The 23,330-nt window shown below is 45.7% G+C and overlaps 1 protein-coding gene across 1 annotated transcript in view; it reads right to left on the reverse strand.

Moving 5' to 3' along the window:
• Positions 1-17,388, reverse strand: part of LOC119966561 — a 33,827-nt gene extending 16,439 nt beyond the window's left edge. The window contains exons 1-2 of the mRNA XM_038798454.1: positions 17,153-17,388; positions 1,633-1,935 (exon numbers count right to left, since the gene is read on the reverse strand). Of these exons, the coding sequence (XP_038654382.1) occupies positions 1,633-1,935; positions 17,153-17,384 (535 nt within the window). The 5' untranslated portion in view covers positions 17,385-17,388. The remainder of the gene's footprint in view (positions 1-1,632; positions 1,936-17,152) is intronic.
• Positions 17,389-23,330: the final 5,942 nt, after the last annotated feature.

Consider the following 23,330-nt stretch of genomic DNA (forward strand, 5'->3'; position numbering starts at 1 on the left):
GTTTCAAGTCAATGTAACTTCTTCAGAGAAGAGTCAAAACATTAACTCTGTTTCTCGTCCCACAGACGCTACCAGACCTGCATTTTCTGTTTTCATTGCATTGAATAGGGTGTTTTACATTATGCTTTACCTGATTGGGTAGGAAATTGAAGAAGCTTAATTCTTTCCCTGCAAGCTAGACCCTGACTAAAGCAAGACAGTAGATAAATAGCGAGTGAAAAGAACACAACAGAGGTGATATTCCGTAAAATGCAAGAAACATGGTGGGCGGGATTCTCTGGTCATCCAGCCGCATATTCCTGGTCGGCACGTCCTCACAAGCAGCGGGATTCTCTGTTCCCGCCACCTGCCAATGGGATTTCCCACTGTGGTCACACCACGCTGCCGGGAAACCCAGGGGTGTGGGTACGTTGCCAGTGCAACAGAGAATCCTGCTGGCAGAGAATCCTGCCAGCGGAGAATCCCGCCAACGGAGAATCCCGCCAACGGAGAATCCCGCCAACAGAGAATCCCGCCAACGGAGAATCCCGCCAATGGAGAATCCTGCCGGCGGAGAATCCTGCTGGCGGAGAATCCAGCCAACGGAGAATCCTGCCGGCGGAGAATCCCGCCAACGGAGAATCCCGCCAACAGAGAATCCCGCCAACGGAGAATCCCGCCAATGGAGAATCCTGCCGGCGGAGAATCCTGCTGGCGGAGAATCCAGCCAACGGAGAATCCTGCCGGCGGAGAATCCCGCCAACGGAGAATCCCGCCAATGGAGAATCCCGCCGGCGGAGAATCCCGCCAACGGAGAATCCAGCCAACGGAGAATCCCGCCAACGGAGAATCCCGCCAACAGAGAATCCCGCCAACGGAGAATCCTGCCGGCAGAGAATCCTGCCGGCGGAGAATCCTGCTGGCGGAGAATCCAGCCAACGGAGAATCCTGCCGGCAGAGAATCCAGCCCGATGTGTTTATAGCATTATATAATTTGCATACATTTAACAATTCTTTGAAAACTAGTGATCTCACTTAGTCATGGAATAATTCAATGTGTTGAATATTCACGTATTCACTCCAATGCTAATCTGTTTTACATGTTCAACTTGGGTAAACCTGCAATGCATCACTTGATTAGTATCATTGCACCACTGGGTTGCACCTGCCACCTTCTTAAGGAGCTTTTCAAAAAATCTATAATTCTTCCAACACAGGTTTTCCAAAAGAAACAGAAGCAGAAAGTTAAATTCTCAAATTGGAGCGAGCTGTTCCTTTCATTCATAATTGCAATTCTGTGGAAAGATAACATGGTTTGTGGGGCATTCACAATCTTTCTTGTGGTCGAGATGTATTAATACTTGGCATATAAACCAAGGCCCTTGGCAGTGTCAGACTTCCTTGGAGTTTTCATCTGAGGGAATGGGTAATAATCCCCTTTTGTGGCGATGGGTGCAATTTTAGTGAGAAGCCCATTTTTGCTTGCCCATATGTTTGATCTCTCATTTGGAAATGAAAATCTTTTATTGATCTTAGGTATGCAGTGATTATGGTTGGTAAAAGAGTGAATTGCCTTTAATTCCTTGGGTTTGCAGGCTACATGGGTTGTTGCTTCACCATTGGCTCTTTTATAGTTACATGACTCTATTATACCTTTGGTGAGAGATCCGTTTTGTCTCATTGAACCTAATTGTTGATTTCGATCAACTAGCTCCTTGTTTTCCTGCAAGTGACTCTTTTGACCCACATTCTGCATCTGCACCACACGATGGATATCTAGATGTGTGCGCCAAGGAGTTTCACCTTCCTGGGTGTAATCTTTGTTTGGAAAGTCAAGCGTGACATTGTTAACAGGAAAGCGTTCTTCAAATGCCTTTGGTTTTCTTACTGTGCAGTTGACTGACACAGTTTTGACTTGGAGCTTGAAGAAATCCCCCTCTGTATGTTTACTTTTACCTGCAATTCAAAGAAAATTTGAAACACATTTTTATTCATGATTTTAACATTTACTGAAAAACAATTGTTCATGAATAACCATGAATCCTTACTAATAGTGGCATCATCATTACTGACTACACATTAAATCACAAGTTAATGGAACACAATTACTGAAGAAAGTGGTTTGCATTCATGCAAGAGTGCAAAAACTAAGGAATGTGGAGATTCAGTTGGTTAGACCCTGGACATGGGATGAAAGTACCTTCTTAGTCTAAGGGTTCTCTCTATAATAGTTCAGGCATTTTTCAATAAATTTATGACGTTAAAATTGACTCACATGGAGTAAATTGCCAGGAACATGCAAGGATATGGAATAAATACATTAGCTGGGGGCAAGAAGCAGGCGAAATAATGATTAGAGTCGTGCTTCTCGTGCTGGATTGGTTTGAGATAATGCCCATTCTTTCAAATAAATTTCAGACCTGTAAAGTTAGAATGATTTTTATTCATTGAGCGTAACAGGAGTCTGAGCAAAAATAGGTAAGGAAGATGTCATCAGGGACAATGATAAAGGTGTGTCGCAGCAGTAAAATTGACGGCAACACTGTGCGTGCCAACACCCTACCTCAATTTTACATGAGACATTTCTGTGAGAATGGTGGAGAGTGTGAGCCTGTGAACACATCTACACTCCTGTGACCGTGTCTACACTCCTGTGAACATGTCTACATTCCTGTGAACACGTCTATACTCCTGTGAACACATTTATACTCCTGTGAACGCATCTACACTCCTGTGAACACACCTGCACTCCTGTGGGCGTCTACATTCCTGTGAACATGTCTATATTCCTGCGAACACGTCTACGCTTCTGTGAACACGTCTATATTCCTGTGAAAGCATCTACACTCCTGTGAACGCGTCTATACTCCTGTGAACATGTCTACATTCCTGTGAACACGTCTATACTCCTGTGAACACATTTATACTCCTGTGAACGCATCTACACTCCTGTGAACACACCTGCACTCCTGTGAGCGTGTCTACATTCCTGTGAACACGTCTATACTCCTGTGAACGCATCTACACTCCTGTGAACACACCTGCACTCCTGTGAGCGTGTCTACATTCCTGTGAACATGTCTATATTCCTGCGAACACGTCTACGCTTCTGTGAACACGTCTATATTCCTGTGAAAGCATCTACACTCCTGGGAACACATCTATACTCCTGTGAACATGTCTACACTCCTGTGAACGCGTCTATACTCCTGTGAACATGTCTACACTCCTGTGAACGCGTCTATACTCCTGTGAACATGTCTACACTCCTGTGAACGCGTCTATACTCCTGTGAACATGTCTACACTCCTGTGAACGCGTCTATACTCCTGTGAACATGTCTACACTCCTGTGAACGCGTCTATACTCCTGTGAACATGTCTACATTCCTGTGAACACGTCTATACTGCTACGAACGCGTCTACACACCTGTGAATGCATTTACACCCCTGTGAACATGTCTACACTCCTGTGAACATGTCTACAATCCTGTGAACATGTCTATACGCCTGTGAACATGTCTATAGAACTGTGAACATGTCTACTCCTACGAACATGTCTACATACCTGTGAACTAGTCTGCACTCCTGTGAACATGTCAGCATGCCCATGAATGTCAGCATTCCTGTGAACACGTTTGCACACCTGTGAACACGTCTACACTCCTGTAAATGCATGTACACTCCGGTGAACAGCTCTACACTCTTGTGAATGCATTTACACTCTTTCAACATGTCTGCACGCCTATGAATACGTCTGCACTCCCGTGAACATGTCTACATTCCTGTGAATACATCAGCACACCCGTGAACATGCCTACACTCCTGTGAACATGTCTAGACTCCCTTGAACATACCTAGACTCATATGAACACATCAGCACACCTGTGAACATGTCTACACTGCTGTGAACATGTCTACATTCCTGTGAACACGTCAGCACTCCCGTGAACATGTCTACACTCCTGTGAACACATCTAGACTCCCGTGAACATGTCTGCGTCCCTGTGAACATGCCAGCACTCCCATGAACACGTCAGCACTCCCATGAACATGTCCGCACGCCCATTGAGGTGAATTAAGATTGGTAGGGTCTTGTTACAAGTCCAATTTCTCTGCAGGTTTTCGGCTTTGGTGGAAGTGGCATTCATTTAAGAGCTGTCTGCCTCAGACTAGCTGAACGTAGGCATGGACCAAGTCAGAGAGGCCAGAACGGTTTCTGCAAGAAAGTCTAAATGCTGTTCATAGATGAAAGGACTTACCTCTTTGAAGTAAAAATTTCAGCTGCCCATCGCAGGTCTGGGGAGAAGTCAGCATTAAGAACTTGGTCATTTCAGGGGATCATCACCCTGCTGGCATTGCTTGGGCACCAGAGCATGGGAAAGTCTGTTCAGACACCAGGAAGGGTGCAGATGGAAATGGTTGCTGTGTCCTCAGAAAAGCCATTGAAGAGAAGGAGCAGCAGTCAGCAGTCTGCACAGAAAAGGCAGACAATCGGGCATCAGGAGGCCAGAGGGGAGGGACAACCGGCACAAAGGAGACATCAAACTGAGATCTATTCACTTTGAAATTAAAAAGTGACTCTCTGTCCCCAAAACCTGGCCTCTCAGGGAATCACGACATAAGGGGAGCGGAAAGTGGAGTTAAGGCTGATGATCAATTATGATTGTATTGAATGGTACAGCAGGCTCGAGGGTGCTATCGGATCCACCTCTTCTCTTTCTTATGTTATATGTTAAGTTTCTATTCAATAAAACCAATAACAATCCGTGATCTGCATGCAATGCTCCAGTATTCACACGAGCTCTCAATTAAATGAATGGAGTGATTAATAATAGTGTGGGTACAGTACTATTGATTTTCCGTTCAATCTGATGTCATCCTCCTATGTGTGCGGCAAGCCACAAAATGATGCAAAGGTCATCTGCTGGATGTCCACTGACTAAGCATGTGCTGGGTAACCTGATAAACTGAGAATGCTCTGGGACACATAATGCACTGTGTGGGTTTGCACTGGGTTTTACATGATGAGTATGTCAGTAACATGATTCTCATTTCCACAAGAGGTGAGATATTATGCATCTATTCTAACTGCTTATTTATGCTCATGATTTGGAGGTGTAAATCATTAGGAAAGCTTCTTTCTAATGTCATCCATGTAAAGTTGCAGCACAGAAACGGACCACTCAGACCAACTGTGCTTATGCTGTGCACAGGCTTCCTCCCATCCTACTTCATCTACCCCATCACCATATCTTTCTATATCTTTCAATCTCATGTGTTCATCGAGATTTCTCTTAAATGCATCAATACTACTCACCAAGGGGCTGGCTTAGCACACTGGGCTAAATCGCTGGCTTTTAAAGCAGACCAAGGCAGGCCAGCAGCGCAGTTTAATTCCCGTACCAGCCCCCCCCGAACAGGCACCGGAATGTGGCGACTAGGGGCTTTTTACAGTAACTTCATTGAAGTCTACTCGTGACAATAAGAGATTTTCATTTTCATTTTTTTTCACCTCCAGAAAGCCTTGTGGCAAGGTTTACATTCTAACCACTGTCTTAAGTTTCTCCTGAATCCTTTATTGAACCCTGTAGACTATCTTTTATTTAGATAGTTTTGGGCACAACTTGTTTACATCAACCCCATCAAATCCTCTCATCATGTCCTCTATCATATCACCTTTCAGCCTTCTCTTCTGTACACTAAAGGGCTTCAGCTTGTTCAGTATTTCCTGATTAGCATATTCTCTCGTTCTGGTATCATTCTTGGAAATCTTTTCTACCCTCTGTGGTACTCCAATGTCCTTTTTTTACAGAGACCAGAACTGTACACAAAATTCTAAGTAAAAGGACAACTTGTCAGTTCCTACAGTACAATACATGCCAATCTGTTCATCTTGTCCAAAGTGTAGTGGTTTGAGGGTGTGTTTTTTTCTACAAACATACTAATTGTGCCTGTTTACAATGACCACATCCTTAAGGAGTCAGATTCCATTCACTTGGCACATCTGGCATACTCATGGTTTGACTGCACTAAAGAACTTCCATCAAAGAAAGTAGAACATATTGTACAGTAAAATGGATTGCATTGCAAATATCATTCATTGGTGTAATTCACCAATGCATATGATTCTATCTCTCATAATATATTGATACTATAGCTACTGGTTCCAGTATTGATTGATTTTAATTTTATCTCTGCTGTTTGTCTCTGGTTCAACTTTTCCCAGTCAGGAAGAAGAACTGCCCAGGTTGTTGATGGTGCTAGTGGATGACATTTACAGAATATTTAAATAAACCTGGGTGAATAATGAAACAATGACCAGAATTCTAAGGCCCTGGCTCCCCAGCCAAAATGTCATGGGCAATTCTCACTGGGAAGCCAGGACCTGATGTAACGGCTGTTAGACTGTAAATTGGCTCAGGTCGAGACTGCTGCTGCTATCTTGAAAGAAGCCACACCTCGGAGAGATGCTGGCCACTCAAATAGCCATTAGATCTCCAGTTGAAGTAACGCCACCATGAGCAGTGACCACAGCTAGGATTGCAGCCAGTCCTCCAGCAGGTGGCTCCCTGGAGCCAGGTACAAAGGTGAGTGGGAAGGGTCACCCTTTCCAGCAAGGCCACCTGTGTCCACATAGTGGATTTGCCATATGATGTGGACACCCCTTCAGTTGGTAAAATACCAGTGGTGGTGGGATGAGGCCATTAGGTGGCTACTAATTGCCCGAATGGCAGGAAGACTGCCCAACGCCTCACTTGCAGTTGGTAAAATATCAGTGGAGGCAGGTAGGCGATGGGCAAAATGCCACCTGGTTTTACATCCCTGCCACCTGCCAGGGCTGGGGTGGTGTAAAATTCCAAATGACGCAATACTGGAGTTATGCTCTATCCTTAAAACCTATCTCTTTGACAACATTTGACCATCTTTCCTAATATCGCCTTAAGTTCCTTGTGCTTAATTTTGCTTTACAACGTTCCTGTGAAGCGCTTTGAGCCATTTTATTATATTGTAGGTTCTATATTAATGTGAGTTGTAGTTATGTGGTGTAAAACACATGCGGTGCAAGGCGTCCTTCTCCAGGGTATTTCCCGCTGCACTTTTCTACAGTATAAGGGGTGGCACTGTGGTTAGCACTGCTGCCTCACAGCACCAGAGACCTGGGTTCGATTTCCACCTTGGGTGGCTGTGTGGAGTTTGCACATTCTCCCCGCGTCTGCGTGGGTTTCCTCTGAGTGCTCCAGTTTCCTGCCACAGTCCAAAGATGTGCAGGTCAGGTGGATTGGCCATTCCAAACTGCCCCTTAGTGTCTCAGTGTCCAAAAGTTATTTAGGATTGCTGGGGAGTGGGCCTCGGTAGGGTGCCTTTTAGGAGAGTCGGTGCCGACTCGCTGGGCCGAATGGCACTGTCGGAATTCTAAGACTAGGGGTGTCAAATGTGGTTTAAAAACTTCTCAGTGCGGGAGTGCAGTTCTGGGGTTCTTAAAATATGTTCATTTTAATGGCCAGGAGCAGAGTGTTTGTGCATGTGTACATTAGTCCAGAGCTCAAAAACCTCAAGTTGGATCAGCAGGATCTATGCAAAACACTTCACAGTAATGTTAAAGTTGCAGAACAACCACACCCTTCAAATTAAACTTGTGACTTCTGTTTAAAGTATATCTGGTACAGGCTGTAAATCTAGAGGTCAACGCCAGCCAGTCTTTCTATTCTGGCATTGAATTATCACAAGGAGTCACCAAAACAAAGGGTTTAATCACAGTGCTTAATATATCTCCCCTGAAGAAATAGTCACGCCACTTGTATTTCTTTTTAATGTTAACAGTTCAAAAAATATATGCTTAACTTAGAAGTGCTTATCAAGGTGAAGTAAGATACTGGTAAAGTGAGGGTATTTTCTTCATTACCACAGTTACTACACTTCGTAACTCCTGGGATTGTTAAAAAGGAGCCTATTAATGCAAGTCCTTCCTTTTTTCCCCTGATGGATCTCTTCCCATTCAGCATCAAGCCACACCAGGTCACTTATTGACAAGGCAGTTGCACAGCAAGGTTCGTGTATCCTACCCCAACAATGTGCATCAATCTCCATTGCAAAAGACCCACTTCCCACTGTGGCAGTGTAAACATTTTCCCAAGGGGCTGGTTTAGCACAGTGGGCTAAATCACTGGCTTGTAGTACAGAACAATGCCAGCAGCGCAGGTTCAATTCCCATACCAGTCTCTCCGAACAGAAGCCGGAATGTGGCGACTAGGGGCTTTTCACAGTAACTTCATTGAAGCCTACTCATGACAATGTGATTATTATTATTTCCGCAATAGCCTTCCTATGGATTGGCTGAGTGAGGTTTTCAACAAGTGCTGAAGTAGGGATACTATTGTGATAACCAAATCAATTTGTCATAATTCCCTCACAACCAGCAGGCAGAGGTGACTTCCATTATATTGGCAAAGCTAGGTATAATTACCTCTGAGGGTGAAACCCTCCCTTGCTCCCCAGTGTATGCTGTTGGACTGGATTTCAACAAATATTCCAGAACTGAGAGTCAAATAACTAACCCACTTTACCACTCAATTCTTCATAATAAATGTAATATGTTGCTTCATTGGGCGGTGATGTTTGTTCAGTGCTGGGCACCTTACTGTTTGATTTAATATTATTTGTTTTTTGTCGCAATAGTTTTAAATTCAAAGGCCAACTTTATTCTGTCGATCTTTGTTGGCTAAAAACTGATCCAAACAAACTTCTCTTCAAACATACAATGCTCAATAGTCGCACTTAAGGTTGGTTATTGAAGCTTGAGTCCCTTGGCTGACTTTGTAAGTATTCATATACACTATGGCGCTAAAAATAGTTGAGTATGACAGTGAGAAGTTAAATGGAATTACTTCAAAATTACCACACAAAAGCAGGCCATTCAATTCAACTGGTCTGAGCTGTGCTTATGTTTCACATGAGCCCCCTTCTGCCTTATCAGCATTTCTTTCTTTTTCCCATATACTTATTCAGCTTCCCTTAAATATATCAATTTTTGGATAAAGTTATTCAAACATTGTGACCAGCCATTGCAGTGCTAGCTTCAAACTAATGCAGAACACTGGCAATATTAATTGTAAAAGTTGAATCAAAGCAAACTACTGAAGATGCTGGAAATCTGAAATCAAGGCAGAAAATGCTGGAAATACTCAGCTGGTGTGGGCAGCAGCCGTGGAGGAGAAACAGTCAACATTTCAAATCCAATATGATTTAATATTCATTTACTCTTTTCCAACTTAATCTCACCCATCGTGTCTAGTTTACCCTGGAATTTAAGAATTAGTTTTTTAAAGGAATTTAGCATAATTTGGTGCTAGGGTTTTCATTGAGTGGAAACCAATTTAAAAAGGCTGCTTTGCAATCGTATCAGAGTTTCTAGGTGGGATTTAGTGGCCATGTTAGCACTGGGTGCAAATCCTGTAATGACTGCTAAATCCCGTGAGAGGCCATAAACAAGATTTACGCTGACGAGATTTTGGATCGCGATCTCCTGGGCCCTCCCCATCGACACGTGCAGGTTCCCGTCGAGGAAGGGTGTGAATCTGCATGAATCTGAGTCCATTGTAATATACTTGGCGTGGTTAACGTCACATTGAATCCTTCACCAGGCGTGACACGAATTACCACTGCCTTTTAAAAATGGGAACCAGGTGCTATGACCTTCGAGAGGAAGGAGGGAGGTGAGCACCTCTGTCTTCACCTTGTACCAGAGAGTCTACAAGGACAGAGCCACTGGCCAGGTCCAGAGGTGCGGGGAGGGGGGAAAGCAATTGTGCCCTCTAATATTCCTGAGACTCATGCTTGTCAAACTAATTGACCTTAACAATGTCAGGTGCGCGGCGTCTACGCCGGTCGGGAGCCATTGAAAAAGGCCCCCGCGGCCAGAGATAGTTATGCAATGGAGAGTGAGCGGTATCCGCCAGATAAGGTGTGGGACCGGCTGCTTTCAGGTCCAGGAGGCCAATGGGTCAGGGGAGGTACTGATTTTTTCCGGTTACAACACCAACCTGACTGTCTTCTTTCTCATCCCTCGCAGATAACTGAGTGATATCGGTATGGAGCCAGTGGAGCTGGCCATTCTACCTATTACAGCATTGGAGGGGCAGAGACTCCAGCCGTACAAGGAAGACGAAGGCGCAGAAGGAGACCCAGGATGTACAGGACTTGAGTGTCCTTCATGGAGATGTCAGAGAACATGTGGCGTGGGAGACGCCACCTCACCAGGGAGACTGCGAGGTAACTGTGCCACATCCTTACCGACTTGCCACCAACAGGCGAAGGACACCTGCTCCCTGTGGCCATGAAAGTCATAGCAGGCCTTCAATGTTTATGCAAAGGGAGCTGTACCATGGCTCCACGTGTGACCTGCATGTCATCTTACAGGCATCCACCCTTAGGTGCATCCGTAAGATCACATATCTCTCTGAAAGGGTTTTGGACTTCATTCATTTTGACCTAACCACGCCCAGTAAGACGAGAGGGTTATTGGATTCAGTATCATAGCTGGTCTGCCACAGGTGCAGGGGGCAATCGACTGCACCCATGTTGCTCTACATGTCCCATGGCATCAGGGAGTCCCCTTCATAAACAGGAAGGGGTTCCAGTCCCACAATCAGATGAATCAGACTCTTCATGCCTCAAGTGCGGCATTCTTCATTTGGGGAAAATGTTTTTTCGAACTACCTGAAAATTGCGGTCCAGAACACGTTGGCGGTAGTCGCACCAGTCATTTTTCATGAGAATATTTGGCGCGACTACCGCGTTCTGGACCGCAATTTTCAGGTAGTTCGAAAAAATTCTCATGAAAAATGACTAATTTTTAGGGAAAATTTCGCTCCATTGTAAATGTTGCTGCATAAGTTCAATCAAGTCAATCTTTGATGTTTTTGTGCAAACTGAAAACCCAGAAGGTCAGCTGTTAATCTGTATATGTAAAAGAATGAGGGTCACCACACGGATATGCTTTGAATTAGATGTGCCACAAAAGTGATGCAAACTTTCCCTTGGTGAGTAATATGCTAATTGTGAAGATGTGGGCCCTGGCTATTTCAATTCGGTAACAGAACTGAATTCAACAATAGCATGGTGGCACAATGGCTAGCACTGCCGCCTCATAGTGCCAGGGACCTGGGTTCAATTCCAGCCTCAGGTGATTGTGTGAAGTTTTCACTTTCTCTCCATGTCTGCGTTGGTTTCCTCCGGGTGCTCTGGTTTCCTCCCACAGTCCAAAGGTGTGCAGGTTAGGTGAATTGGCCATGATAAATTGCCCCTTAAGTGTCCAAAAGGTTAGGTGGGGTTATGGGGTTACAGGGATAGGGTGGGGGAATGGGCCTTGGTAGGGTGCTAGTTCAGTGGGTCAGTGTAAATTCAATGGGCTGAATGACCCCCTCCTGCACTGCAGGGATTCTATGATATATAATGCTTTTAATGTTCTTAATCCCAAGGCACTTCACAGGAGCATATTCTGACAACTAAACGACGTCAACCAAAAGAAGAAGACATTACCGTAGGTGACTAAATGCTTTATTAAAGAGGTAGGTTTTAAGGCTATTTTTAAAAGGATGGTATAAAAAAAGAGGCAAAGAGCCAGTGGAGGAACATTTAGAGCTCAGGACTTCAGTAGCTGAAGGCATGGTCATTAAATAAAATCAGGCATGTGTAAGAGGCCAGAATTGGATGAAGGCGGAGCTCTTGGGGATTTGTCGAGCTGGAGAAGGTTACAGCATTGGGAAGAGTGAGGCCGTGGAATGATTTGTCATAAGGATGAGGGTTTCAACATCAAACCATCACCAGACCAGAAGGATTCCAGTGAGCACGGTGTGACAGGTGAAAGGGACTTAGTACAAGTTAAGGTGCAGGAAACTGAGTTTTGGTTGAGTTCAGGTTCAGGTTTATGGAGATGGAAAGCTGAGCAGGAGAGCGCTGAAACAGTTAAGTTTGCACCTGGTTGACTCTTAAATGCCCCCTCAAGGGCAATTAGGGATGGGCATAAATGCTGGGCCAGCCAGCAACGCCCACATCCGATGACATAATTTTTTTTAATGCTCCTCGCTTTTCTAATTCTCTTCCCTCCCTCCTTATTGTGTTTGTCAGGGTGTTTTATCTTAGTGGAGACCAGTAATGTTTATTTTACCTTGAATATCTGAAAATCAGGGGGCAGGATTCTCCGACCCCGCGCCGGGTTGGAGAATCGCTGGGGGGGCCACGCGAATTGCACCATGCCGCCCCGGTGCCGGGACGCGATTCTCCGCATAGCGAAGAATCTGCACCATTGGGGCCGGCGTGGTCGGCGTGGAGCCAGTCAGGGGCCGGTCTACGGGGTTCCCCCTGCGATTCTCCGGCCCGGATTGGCCAAGCAGCCGTAAAAGAAAAACGAGTCCCTTTCCTACGCGCCGGCTCCTGTAGGCCTGCGCCATATTGCATTGGGGCCGGCGTGTGGAAGGAGGCCACTGCGCATGCGCAGATCCCACGGCGCCAAGTTCACGCCGGGATCGCCAGCTGGAGCGGCGTGAATGATGCTGGCTCCCTGTAGGGGCCAGAATTAGTCCTGGGAGCAGCCTGCTCACATCCTGATAAAACACGACGGCGTTTACGACGGCGTGGACACTCTGCCGCAGGATGAGAGAATCTCTCCTCAGGTATTTACTAAAAGAATAAAGTCGCATGGTTGACAATGTAAAAAATAATCACTGCTCAAAAATCAAAGAGCATGGATACTAATAACTACTCGCTACCCTAAATGATCAGTTATGTTAAAAATATTAGAAGTACATGAACACAGTTGCTTATAGTCTAAATCAAACTTATTAACTCAACTTTCCTTTGACATTCATTTGACCTATTCTCCCAATAAACACAAGTCAGACATTGATCAGAATTTGGATGATGAACCACGTGGCCTGAATTCTGTTTCAAAGATTCACATGGGGGTGAAGTTTTTCAGGCCTCCTACATCTGGAAAGGTTGGCTCTGCAGATATCCTCTGTTCCATGGATGTTGACCCCCAGTTCAACATCGGCATCACTAGCGTCTTAAACGGTACCACCTCAGGTCAGAACTCTCCTGTTTAACTCTGGAGTCTGACATCTAAAACTCTCTTTCCCTCTCTCTTCTCAGCTTGGCATCATGGCTCCTGCTCTTGATAGCTGCCAATAGACTCTGGGATATGCATACCGATGTTGGCTGAGATCACAACCAGGTTTAATTCTGGTTGACAATGAGCTTTGACAAAGAGTCATCGGACTCGCAACGTTAGCTCTTTTCTCTCCCTACAGATGCTGCCAGACTTGCTGAGATTTTCCAGCATTTTCCCTTTCGTTTCAGATTCCAGCATCCGCAGTAATTTGCTTTTATCCAGGTTTAATTCTGATGCCTTTCATAAACTGCTCGATAACACTCTGTTTAGATTTTATCTGGATAAAGTATTGCAAGTCTGGGGAAACATACTTAAGTGTATTTCAGGGTTGATTCCTGATTCCTTTTTGTCATTTGTTTATGTTAACATGCGGGCTAATGTCTGGGGTTTGGTGGGAGGATGGGATCATTGTTATTGATATAGGGGATTGACATTACATTCGTTACTGATTATTGTTTATTGTTGGGTGTAAATTTGGGAGAAAATGTGAAAAACGAGAATAAAAAATATTTAAAAAAAAAGTCTATTTCAGGGTAGCAGAGGAGAAAAGTGAAAATCTACTAAATGTTGCAAATCTTCTTCAAATACATTCATAGAAACCCCACAGTGCAGAAGGAGACCATTCATTCTGTCAGGTTTGCACCGACCTTGCTAAAGAGCACCCTAACTCGACCCACTCCCCTGCCCTATCCCTGTAACACTGCAACCCCACAGATCCTGCACACCTTTGGGCTGTGGGAGGAAATTGGAGCACTTGGAGGAAACCCATGTTGATGCAGGGGAAAGTGCAAACTCCACACGGTCACCCGGGTCCTGGTGCTGTGATGCAGCAGTGCTAACCACTGTGCCTGCCACATATCGTTAAGAAATGGGGAACATCACGATTAAAAAATGAAATAGGGATAAAATAAAACAAAAAGGGAAAATAATAAGTGCCGCTATCTGAAAGGGTGTTTTGATATGTGAATTAGCAAAGCAGGGAGAAAAAGAAGTGTTTATCTATGTGACTCGGGGAGAACAATGGAGTGTTGAAGAAGTGACTTCAAGGTAGAGAGATAAGGTAATTGGTACTGTTATGCCAGAAGTCACGTTCCCAGGGTGGATAACATCAAAGAGAAAGAATTATATATCAATAGCACAATAACTGGATAAAGGCACACAGTAGAAGCTGTCAGTATCACACCCATACACATCTGCAGAATACAGTCTCCCCCGAAAACAGGTTATTACTAAAAGGAGGCTGGTTAAAATCCCAAAACTTGAACAGAGAAGATTAAGCTTTCGGTGAGCCTGTGGACAAATAACTTGGGCGTGGTAACTATCTGCTGGATTTAGCTCATAGAGTTATATAATATTAGAAGTTGTTTGAAAACAAGGGGCATCTCAGGAGTTCAGGAAACATAGGTAGTTGGGAACGAAGGGATAATTTCATGTGATACTGTGTGTACAGCCATTAGTATAGTGTATTATAGTTTTTGACTTTTTTTCTTTTAAGTTAATAAACTAATAATTGATCACAAAATGACTGGACTATTCCTCCCTGGTATACATATATTTTCTCACAGTATACCAAATTGAAAATATACACCACTAAGAACCGGTGTTCCAAGTTACCTTTCTGGGTTTTGGGATATCCTCACATTTAACATCAGCGAGATTCTTAACAGTGTTCTTAGAATGGAACTTGGGCATTTCCAGACCATCAGGCCGTACATTCAACCTGCACCCAACAAGCCAGAACCAGGGGCGGAATTCTCCGACCCCCCGCAGGGTCGGGGAATCGTCCGGGGCCTTTGTAAATCCCGCCCCCGCCGTGGCCGGAATTCTCCGCCACCCGGGAATCGGCGGGGGCGGGAATCACACCGCGCCGGTCGGCGCGCAATGGGCCGAAGTCTCGCCGCTGACAGGCCTCTCCCGCCAGCGGGAATTGGAGCACCTCTGGTGCCGGCGGGGGCAGGCGGCGCGAGCGGGCCCCCGGGTCCTGGGGGGGGGGGGGGGCACGGGGCGAGCGGACCCTGGGGGGGTGCCCCCACGGTGGCCTGGCCCGCGATCGGGGCCCACCGATCGGCGAGCGGGCCTGTGCCGTGGGGGCACTCTTTTTCTTCCGCCGCCGCCACGGCCTCCACCATGGCGTAGGCGGAAGAGACCCCCATACCGCGCATGCGCCGGGATGACGTCAGTGGCCGCTGACGCTCCGACTCATGCGTGGCCTCACGCCGGCTGGTGAAGGCATTTCGGCCAGCCGTTCGCGAGAAGGGGAGGCCCGACGGTGGAGTAGTTGGCACCACTCCGGTACGCCGGGACCCCCTGCCCCGCCGGGTAGGGGAGTGTACCACCCCTGGTCTATACACTGGTCAGGAAAAAACACCAGAGAAACAAGGGGCACAGCTGAAACCCAGTTATTACCCAAAGCCATTCTCCTTCAGGGAGCCAGAAGAATTATTACTCATAATTTGTGATTATTTTCATATGCATGCAAACCGGTGGTGGGGGTTGGGTGTATGATGTTATTGACATCATAAGACCATAGGAAATAGGAGCAGGATGAGGTCACTAGCCCCTCGAGCCTGCTCGGCCATTCAATGAGTTCATGGTTGATCTGATTGTGGCTGTAAGTCCTTTTTCCTGGCTGCCACTCCCACCACAATAATCCTTTGTAGATCAAAAATCAGTCTTAACCTAGCCTTGAATATATTCAATGATCCAGCCGTTGCTGCTCTCTGGGGAAGAGAATTCCACAGAGTAACGACATTCTTCCTCATCTCTGTCTTAAATGAGGGTCCTCATTTTAAAAATAAACTACACCCCCTAGTCCTAAATGCTCCCTCGAGGGGAGGCATCCTCTCAGATTCTATCCTGTCAAAGTCCCTCCTCAGATCATCTCTCCCAAACTCCACCGATTGTAACATACACTGCAGAACATTAAATGCACAGTTGGCCCCAGTTTTAAAGGCTTTAGCTCTGCCAGTGCTTGGATGCTAATAAAACTTGGTACCTGTGCTCAGATGTAAAGTCATTGGCAGCACGGTAGCACAGTGGCTGGCACTGCTGCTTCCGAGCCTCTGGGACCTGGGCTCAATTTCAGCCTGGGGTGACTTTGTGGAGTTTGCAATTTCTCCCCGTGTCCTCCAGTTTCCTCCCACAAAGAAGTCCAAAGATGTGCAGGTGAGGTGGATTGGCCATGGTAAATTGCCCCTTAGTGCCCAAAATTTTAGGTGGGGTTACTGGGTTATGGGTGGGGGTGTGGGATTAAGTGGGGTGCTCCTTCCAAGGGCCAGTGCAGACCCGATGGGCCAAATGGCCTCCTTCTGCCCTGTTAATTCTATGATGCTATGACCTGAAGTATCAACTGCTTCTACTTCCACAAATGTTGCCTGGTCTAGTGAAAATCTCCAGTGATTTCTGATACCCAGAACCCACACATTTTGCTATTGTTACCTGCCCCGATGGTGATAGGCCGTGGATTCCCATTTTGTTTCAGTCCTATGTTAGATATGTCCTGGGCATGGCCCTCGCCCCTTATGGAAGACCTATCTCTACGATCAAGGGTTTAAAGTAAATAAAGGAAAACGGTGCCCACTGGCAGGAGGATTGGGAAACAGATGGAAGAAAGTTGGCAGAGAACCGGAGGGAGATGAAAACTTTGTTGAAAGTGTACTGTTACAATCTGGAATCCACTGCCTAAAAGCGTGGTGGATGGAGGAAGATTCAATGATCATTTTCAAAACGGAATTGGATGTAGGCTTGGAGTAGATTATTTGATCATCTTTTTTTTTCAAAGGGCAGGTATCACCCACGAAGGGCCGAACGGCCTCCTCCAGTGCGCTGTTATTCTCCAGTCGACTGGACTCAACTCAAAACAAAAAGTTTCCACCAGACCGAAAGGAAATGCACATCCCGTTAAAATTGCACCCGGACCTGGCCCCCACTCCTAACTGATGTCAGAAAGACTCCTTCCGGATACGTTAACCAAATGTCCTTCATCTGAGAACTCAGCCCTTACCTGTTCTAAAGACAACGTGGGTCTGCTCTTTCTGTTTCTGTCGTATGGAGTCGTACTGTTCTTCCAATTCACTGATGTCCATCAGGAGTGAGCTGTCTTCGATGCTGCTGCTCTGCCTGTGTTTGGCTGCTGACTGGCTACGCCTGTTAATTATTTGAGTCAGGTACACCTTCCCCCGAACCATCTGTTCCCATGCGCAGGTTAGTTTTGGGCAACAGCTGGAGACCAGCATCCTGGTTTGTTTAAAGTTAGCAAACACTTACAGCAGATGATTCAGAGTCCACATGGGGCGGCTCACTCGCTGGCCGTCAGTTTACGATTCCACGGAACTGCTCCCTTTCTCTTTACTGAATGTGAAGGTGAACAGCTCTCAAAAAGTCTCCCATCTGCAGAAACAAAAAAGTCATCTGGAAAAAGGCCGAGCGGAGAACCCTTTGTACCAAGGAACACGTTACACTGTTTACCTGTGCATGAAGAAAATACTCAGCGCTGCCAAAACAGCCGAGAAAAAAAAATTAACACATTCGCTTCTGCCAATTTGATGGTGTAAAATTTTGCAAGGTCAAAGGGAAGAAGGTCAAACCTGACTCAGTTAAACAGTAACCCAGGAGAACCTGTTTCCAGTTGAAAAAGGCTTGGTAACCAGAGGGCACAGATTTAATGGATTAGCAAAGAGGGTGACACCAGGAAGATAATGTCAACAAAGCCAGTTTTTAAGATTCGGCATGTTGGGGTGATGGAGCAGATTCAATAGTAATTTATGAAGGGGATTGGATAAAACAGGCCAAGGGGTAGGGGACTGATTGGAAAGCTCTTTCCACAACACAGGAGACGTTAGCCCAAAAGCAGAATTCATAATTATGATCTACTCGTTTATGTATGACTAGATTAGATTTAGATTTATTGTCACGCTGACAGTCCAGCCAGATCACTCCGTACATGAAAACATGCATGAAGATACATCATGAAAATACATAAACATGGACAGTGGGTGAAGTATACAGTATATAGTTTTTACAACTGTAGAGACGATGCTTAGAAAGATCAGTTCAGACCCTAAGAGGGTCATTCAGGAGTCTGGTAACAGCGGGGAAGAAGATGTTTTTGAACCTGTTAGTGTGTGTTCTCAGACTTCTGTATCTTCTGCCCGAAGGAAGAGGTTGGAAGAGAGAATAACCCAGATGGGAGGGGTCTTTGATTATGCTTGATTATGCTTCAGGGGTCTTCGATTTCCCAAGGCAGCGGGAGGTCAGTGGATGACAGAGTCAATGGATGGGAGGCGGGTTCGGGTGATGGACAGGGCTGTGTTCACGACTCTCTGTAATTTCTTGCAATCGTGGGCCGAGCAGTTACTGTACCAGGCTGTGATGCAGCCAGATAGGATGCTTTCTGTGGTGCATCTGTAAAAATTGATTAGAGTCAATGTGGACATGCCGAATTTTCTTAGTTTCCTGAGGAAGTATAGGCACCAATGTGCTTTCTCAGTCGTAGCATTGACGTGGGTGGACCAGGACAGATTGTTGGTGACATGCACACCTAGGATTTTGAAGCTGTCAATCATCTTCACCTGAGCACTATTTATACAGATAGATGTGGGAACACACTTCACTTCCTGAAGTCGATGGCCAACTCCTTTGTTTTGTTGACATTGAGGGAGAGATTGTTGTCATTGCACCATGTCATTAAGTTCTTTAGAATCACAAGAAATAAGGGGAGGTTGGGACAATAATTCATTATGTTTCTCTGAACAGGAAAAAAGTTGCAGGGCAATGGGGAAAGTGGGGCTAATTGGATAGCTCTTTCAAAGAACCCTTCTAGGCAGAATGGGCTGAATGGCCTTCTGTGAAGCATCCATTTTTAAAATCCAGTAGATAAATACTTGCAACACTGTCCATAGTTTCAGAGGAAATTTAATTATATAACAAGAGCTTTATATCAAGCAGCACACCTATAACTTCCTGGCTCCCTAGCATCAGATTTAGACGGTATCCCAAAGTTGCACTGGGGGAATCCCTTTTGGAAGTTCCCAGGAAAGGGTTTACCTGACAATTGTGCAGAAGCACCAACTCCCCCTGGAGCTGTGCTGGGAACCATTCGACAAAGCAATCAAAATGGCTAACTTCTGCCAGTTTTACACACATTGGGTGGGATTCTCCGGCTGCATCCGCTCGGCAACCAGAGAATCCCGCCCGAGATCAATGGACTTCTCCATTGTCTGCGACTCGCCCGTGGCGTTCTTGTGGTGGGCGGGGCAGAAGAATCCAGTCCATAATTACTCTGAAAGAGTTAGAAGAAATAAAATCGCTTCTAACTTTAATGTAACTATTTTAAAGACTCAAACCAAACTCCACACATGACTCACCAACCCCCCATCCCCACCCCTCAGGGGATCCACTACAACCCCCCAACTAAGCACCCTATCCCCCATGGTATTCTCCAACCCCCTAACAACACAGGATTCCCCACCCCCACAACTTGACATGACCCAATCCCCCCACTGGCCTGTGCATTCCCTGACCTGAATGAACCCCACACTCTGACCTGGAACACCCTCCCTGTCTGACACTCCCCCCTCCGATTTCCAAATGTCTCACAATTTCCAAAACCCCATCCCCCAGTGTCCTGATTCCCTGCTCCTGATGTACGAACCCCCGCGAACACCACCCCCTAGCACGGGGACAGTGGTTGGCACAGTTGCTTCACAGCTCCAGGGTCCCAGGTTCGATTCCCGGCTGGGTCACTGTCTGTGCGTAGTCTGCACATTCTCCCCGTGTGTGCGTGGGTCTCCTCTGGGTGCTCCGGTTTCCCACAGTCCAAAGATGTGCGGGCTAGGTGGATTGGCCATGCTAAATTGCCGTTAGTGTCAAAAAAGGTTAAGTGGGGTTACTCGGTTACGGGTATAGGGTGGAGGTGTGGGCTTGGGTAGGGTGCTCTTTCCAAGGGCCGGTGCAGACTCGATGAGCTGAATGCTAAATTCTATGATTCTATGATCCATGTACTCCCCTTGCATGTCTGCACACCCACCACCACTCCCACCTCCCACCATGCTCACCCCACTTGATGCCTGAACCCCAATCCCCACATCCCATTCATATACCTTAGACACTTATTTTCTCCCTGGTCTGTCTTTTTCAATGGGACCACTAAACTTACTTGCTTTATGACAGCTAGTGCCATAAAAAAGAGGACATATCCTCTTTCGCTCTACTTCTTTCACACTTCGCTGCTGGAGCCGGGAAAGTCTCACTGGGCTGAGTCAGGAACGTTGGGTAAGAGACACTTTAGGATTTAAGTGCAAGTAAGTCAGTATGGAGTGCTGATTGCCACTCCGAGGAAATTATGGCCCAACTTGTTTTCATGCCTCTAACCTTTCAGTCAGTTGTGAATAAAGTCCGAAGAACAGTGAGCACTGATGGCCTCATTTCATTCTTACAGCAAAGTCTGGGCCATTGTGATTAATTGCCCATGATCGTGCTAACAGACAAAAGATTATACGTTTTCCCGTGTCCACTTTCTTTATAATCTCTAATTCCTTCTCTGTTGTTTTATCCTAAAAATAATAATCGTTTATTGTCACAAGTAGGCTTGAAATGAAGTTACTGTGAAAAGCCCCTAGTCGCCACATTCCGGCGCCTGTTTGGGGAGGCTGGTACGGGAATTGAACCTTGTTGCTGGCCTGCTTTGGTCTGCTTTCAAAGCCAGCGATTTAGCCCTGTGCTAAACCAGCCCCTTAATCCTTGTGTTCAAGCCTGTTTTTTTCACCGTACCATCAGAACTCATATGTTCTTATTTATAATTTCAAAACAATAAGGCTTCAAATAAATACATTGAATATCAGACATACCAAATGTAAAAAGCACAAGTACATGTGGTAACACATAAACATACACGTCAAAGGTAATGCGATCAGTTGATTGGTTGAGGAATCAAATTTGTGACAATTCTGAACAGTCTTTATGAATCCAAATTCCGATCACAAATGGCCATTTTGAAAAACATTTGTCTTATTCCTTCCACATGAAAATCAACAAAATTATACACTATGCAATGCAACTCTTATGGATAATTTTAATGACGTTGTCCGTGGACTGGTACACCTTTCTTTGTTACCTCATTGATCATTTCATTTTAGTTACATAAAATTGCTGCCATCCTGAAAAAAAACCCTTTATCCCCACTCTCTACCTTCTACCAGTCAGCCAATCCTCTATCCATGCCAGGGTCTTACCCTTAACACCATGGGCTTTTAACTTATGTAGAATATTTTAGTTTAGACGGGCATCATGGTCAGCGCAGGCTTAGAGGGCCGAAGGGCCTGTTCCTGTGCTGTACTTTTCTTTGTTCTTTATTAAGTGAAACTTGTAATTATAAATTTGTCTTTGATAGTGTACCAATTCAGTATTAATCTCATGCTTCTAAAAAAGATGATGTCCAGTGAGGTCTTAATTATTCTTTTTCAGAACTGTCTGTTTCAACTGCACTTACCAACCTATTGAAAGCTTTGACAAAAAGTAATCGGACTCAAAACCTTAGCTCTTTTCTCTCCCTGCAGATGCTGCCAGACCTGCTGAGATTTTCCTGCATTTTCTCTTTCGTTTCAGATTCCAGCATCCGCTGTAATTTGCTTTTACCTATTGAAGTTTGTGTGTGTCAGCATGGGAACTTGACACACCATGACATGCAAGGATACGGACCAATTGCTGGAAAACGGGACTAGAAGAGATAGTGCGACTTCCAGTGACGTCATGTAAGAGGAAGATGCAAGAAAAGTGGCTCCCAGCTGGGTCTTTGTTTCTAATCCCTTTTACCCACTTTTTTCAGGGGGATTTTGATGGCCACACGCCTGTGTGGGGTTAGAGAACTGTTCCTCGACGGAGTCATGTCAAAACATCATCAAAGAAGCCCAACTTGAAGAAAGCGCGGGAGGGTAGCCCGTCGAATGACGGTGAAGGAGGGACGATGGCTGCCTCACCCATTACTTTTGACACATTGGCTGTAGTGATAGTGCAGGAGCTGGAGAAATTTGGCAAACAAATGGATCGGCAGTTTGAGTGGCAGGGCAAGGAGATAAAAGAATCCTTCAAGGTCACTGTCAAGGAGGCTTTGGGCCAATTCTGGAGCAGTTAGTAAACACCTCGAACGTGGTTAAGACGCAGGGTGAGACGTTGAAGGGTGTGGAGGAGGCCATGTCACAACACAAGGATTGTCTTGCCACATTGGAGGCTGAGTTGCTGATGGTGATGGATAGCAATAAAGACCTGAAATTGAAGGGGGAGGATCTGCAGAACTGGTCAAGGTGGTTAAATCTCAGGTTGGCGGGCTGCCGGAATGATTGGAGGGCTCAAGGCCGACACAGTACCTTTCAGAGATGTTTTCTCGGTGGGCAGGGATGAGGTGTTCGCCTCTCTGGAATTGGACAGAATTCAATGGGTGCGCAGGCAAAAGCCAAGCCGGTAATTATCCTTTTCATAACTACCAATGGAAGGAGCGGGTCTTGGAGTGGGCGAAGAACATAGAACATAGAACGATACAGCGCAGTACAGGCCCTTCGGCCCACGATGTTGCACCGACATGGGAAGTCAAAAACTAAAGGCCATCTAACCTACACTATGCCATTATCATCCATATGCTTATCCAATAAACTTTTAAATGCCCTCAATGTTGGCAAGTTCACTACTGTTGCAGGTAGGGCATTCCACGGCCTCACCACTCTTTGCGTAAAAAACCCACCTCTGACCTCTATCCTATATCTATTACCCCTCAATTTAAGGCTATGTCCCCTCGTGCTAGCCACCTCCATCCGCGGGAGAAGGCTCTCACTGTCCACCCTATCTAACCCTCTGATCATTTTGTATGCCTCTATTAAGTCACCTCTTAACCTTCTTTTCTCTAACGAAAACAACCTCAAGTCCATCAGCCTTTCCTCATAAGATTTTCCCTCCATACCAGGCAACATCCTGGTAAATCTCCTCTGCACCCGTTCCAAAGCTTCCACGTCCTTCCTATAATGAGGCGACCAGAACTGTACGCAATACTCCAAATGCGGCCGTACCAGCGTTTTGTACAGCTGCAACATGACCTCATGGCTCCGGAACTCAATCCCTCTACCAATAAAGGCCAACACACCATGGGCCTTCTTCACAACCCTATCAACCTGGGTGGCAACTTTCAGGGATCT

Source organism: Scyliorhinus canicula, chromosome 5, assembly GCF_902713615.1.
Source record: "Scyliorhinus canicula chromosome 5, sScyCan1.1, whole genome shotgun sequence".
Classification (NCBI taxonomy): Eukaryota; Metazoa; Chordata; class Chondrichthyes; order Carcharhiniformes; family Scyliorhinidae; genus Scyliorhinus; species Scyliorhinus canicula.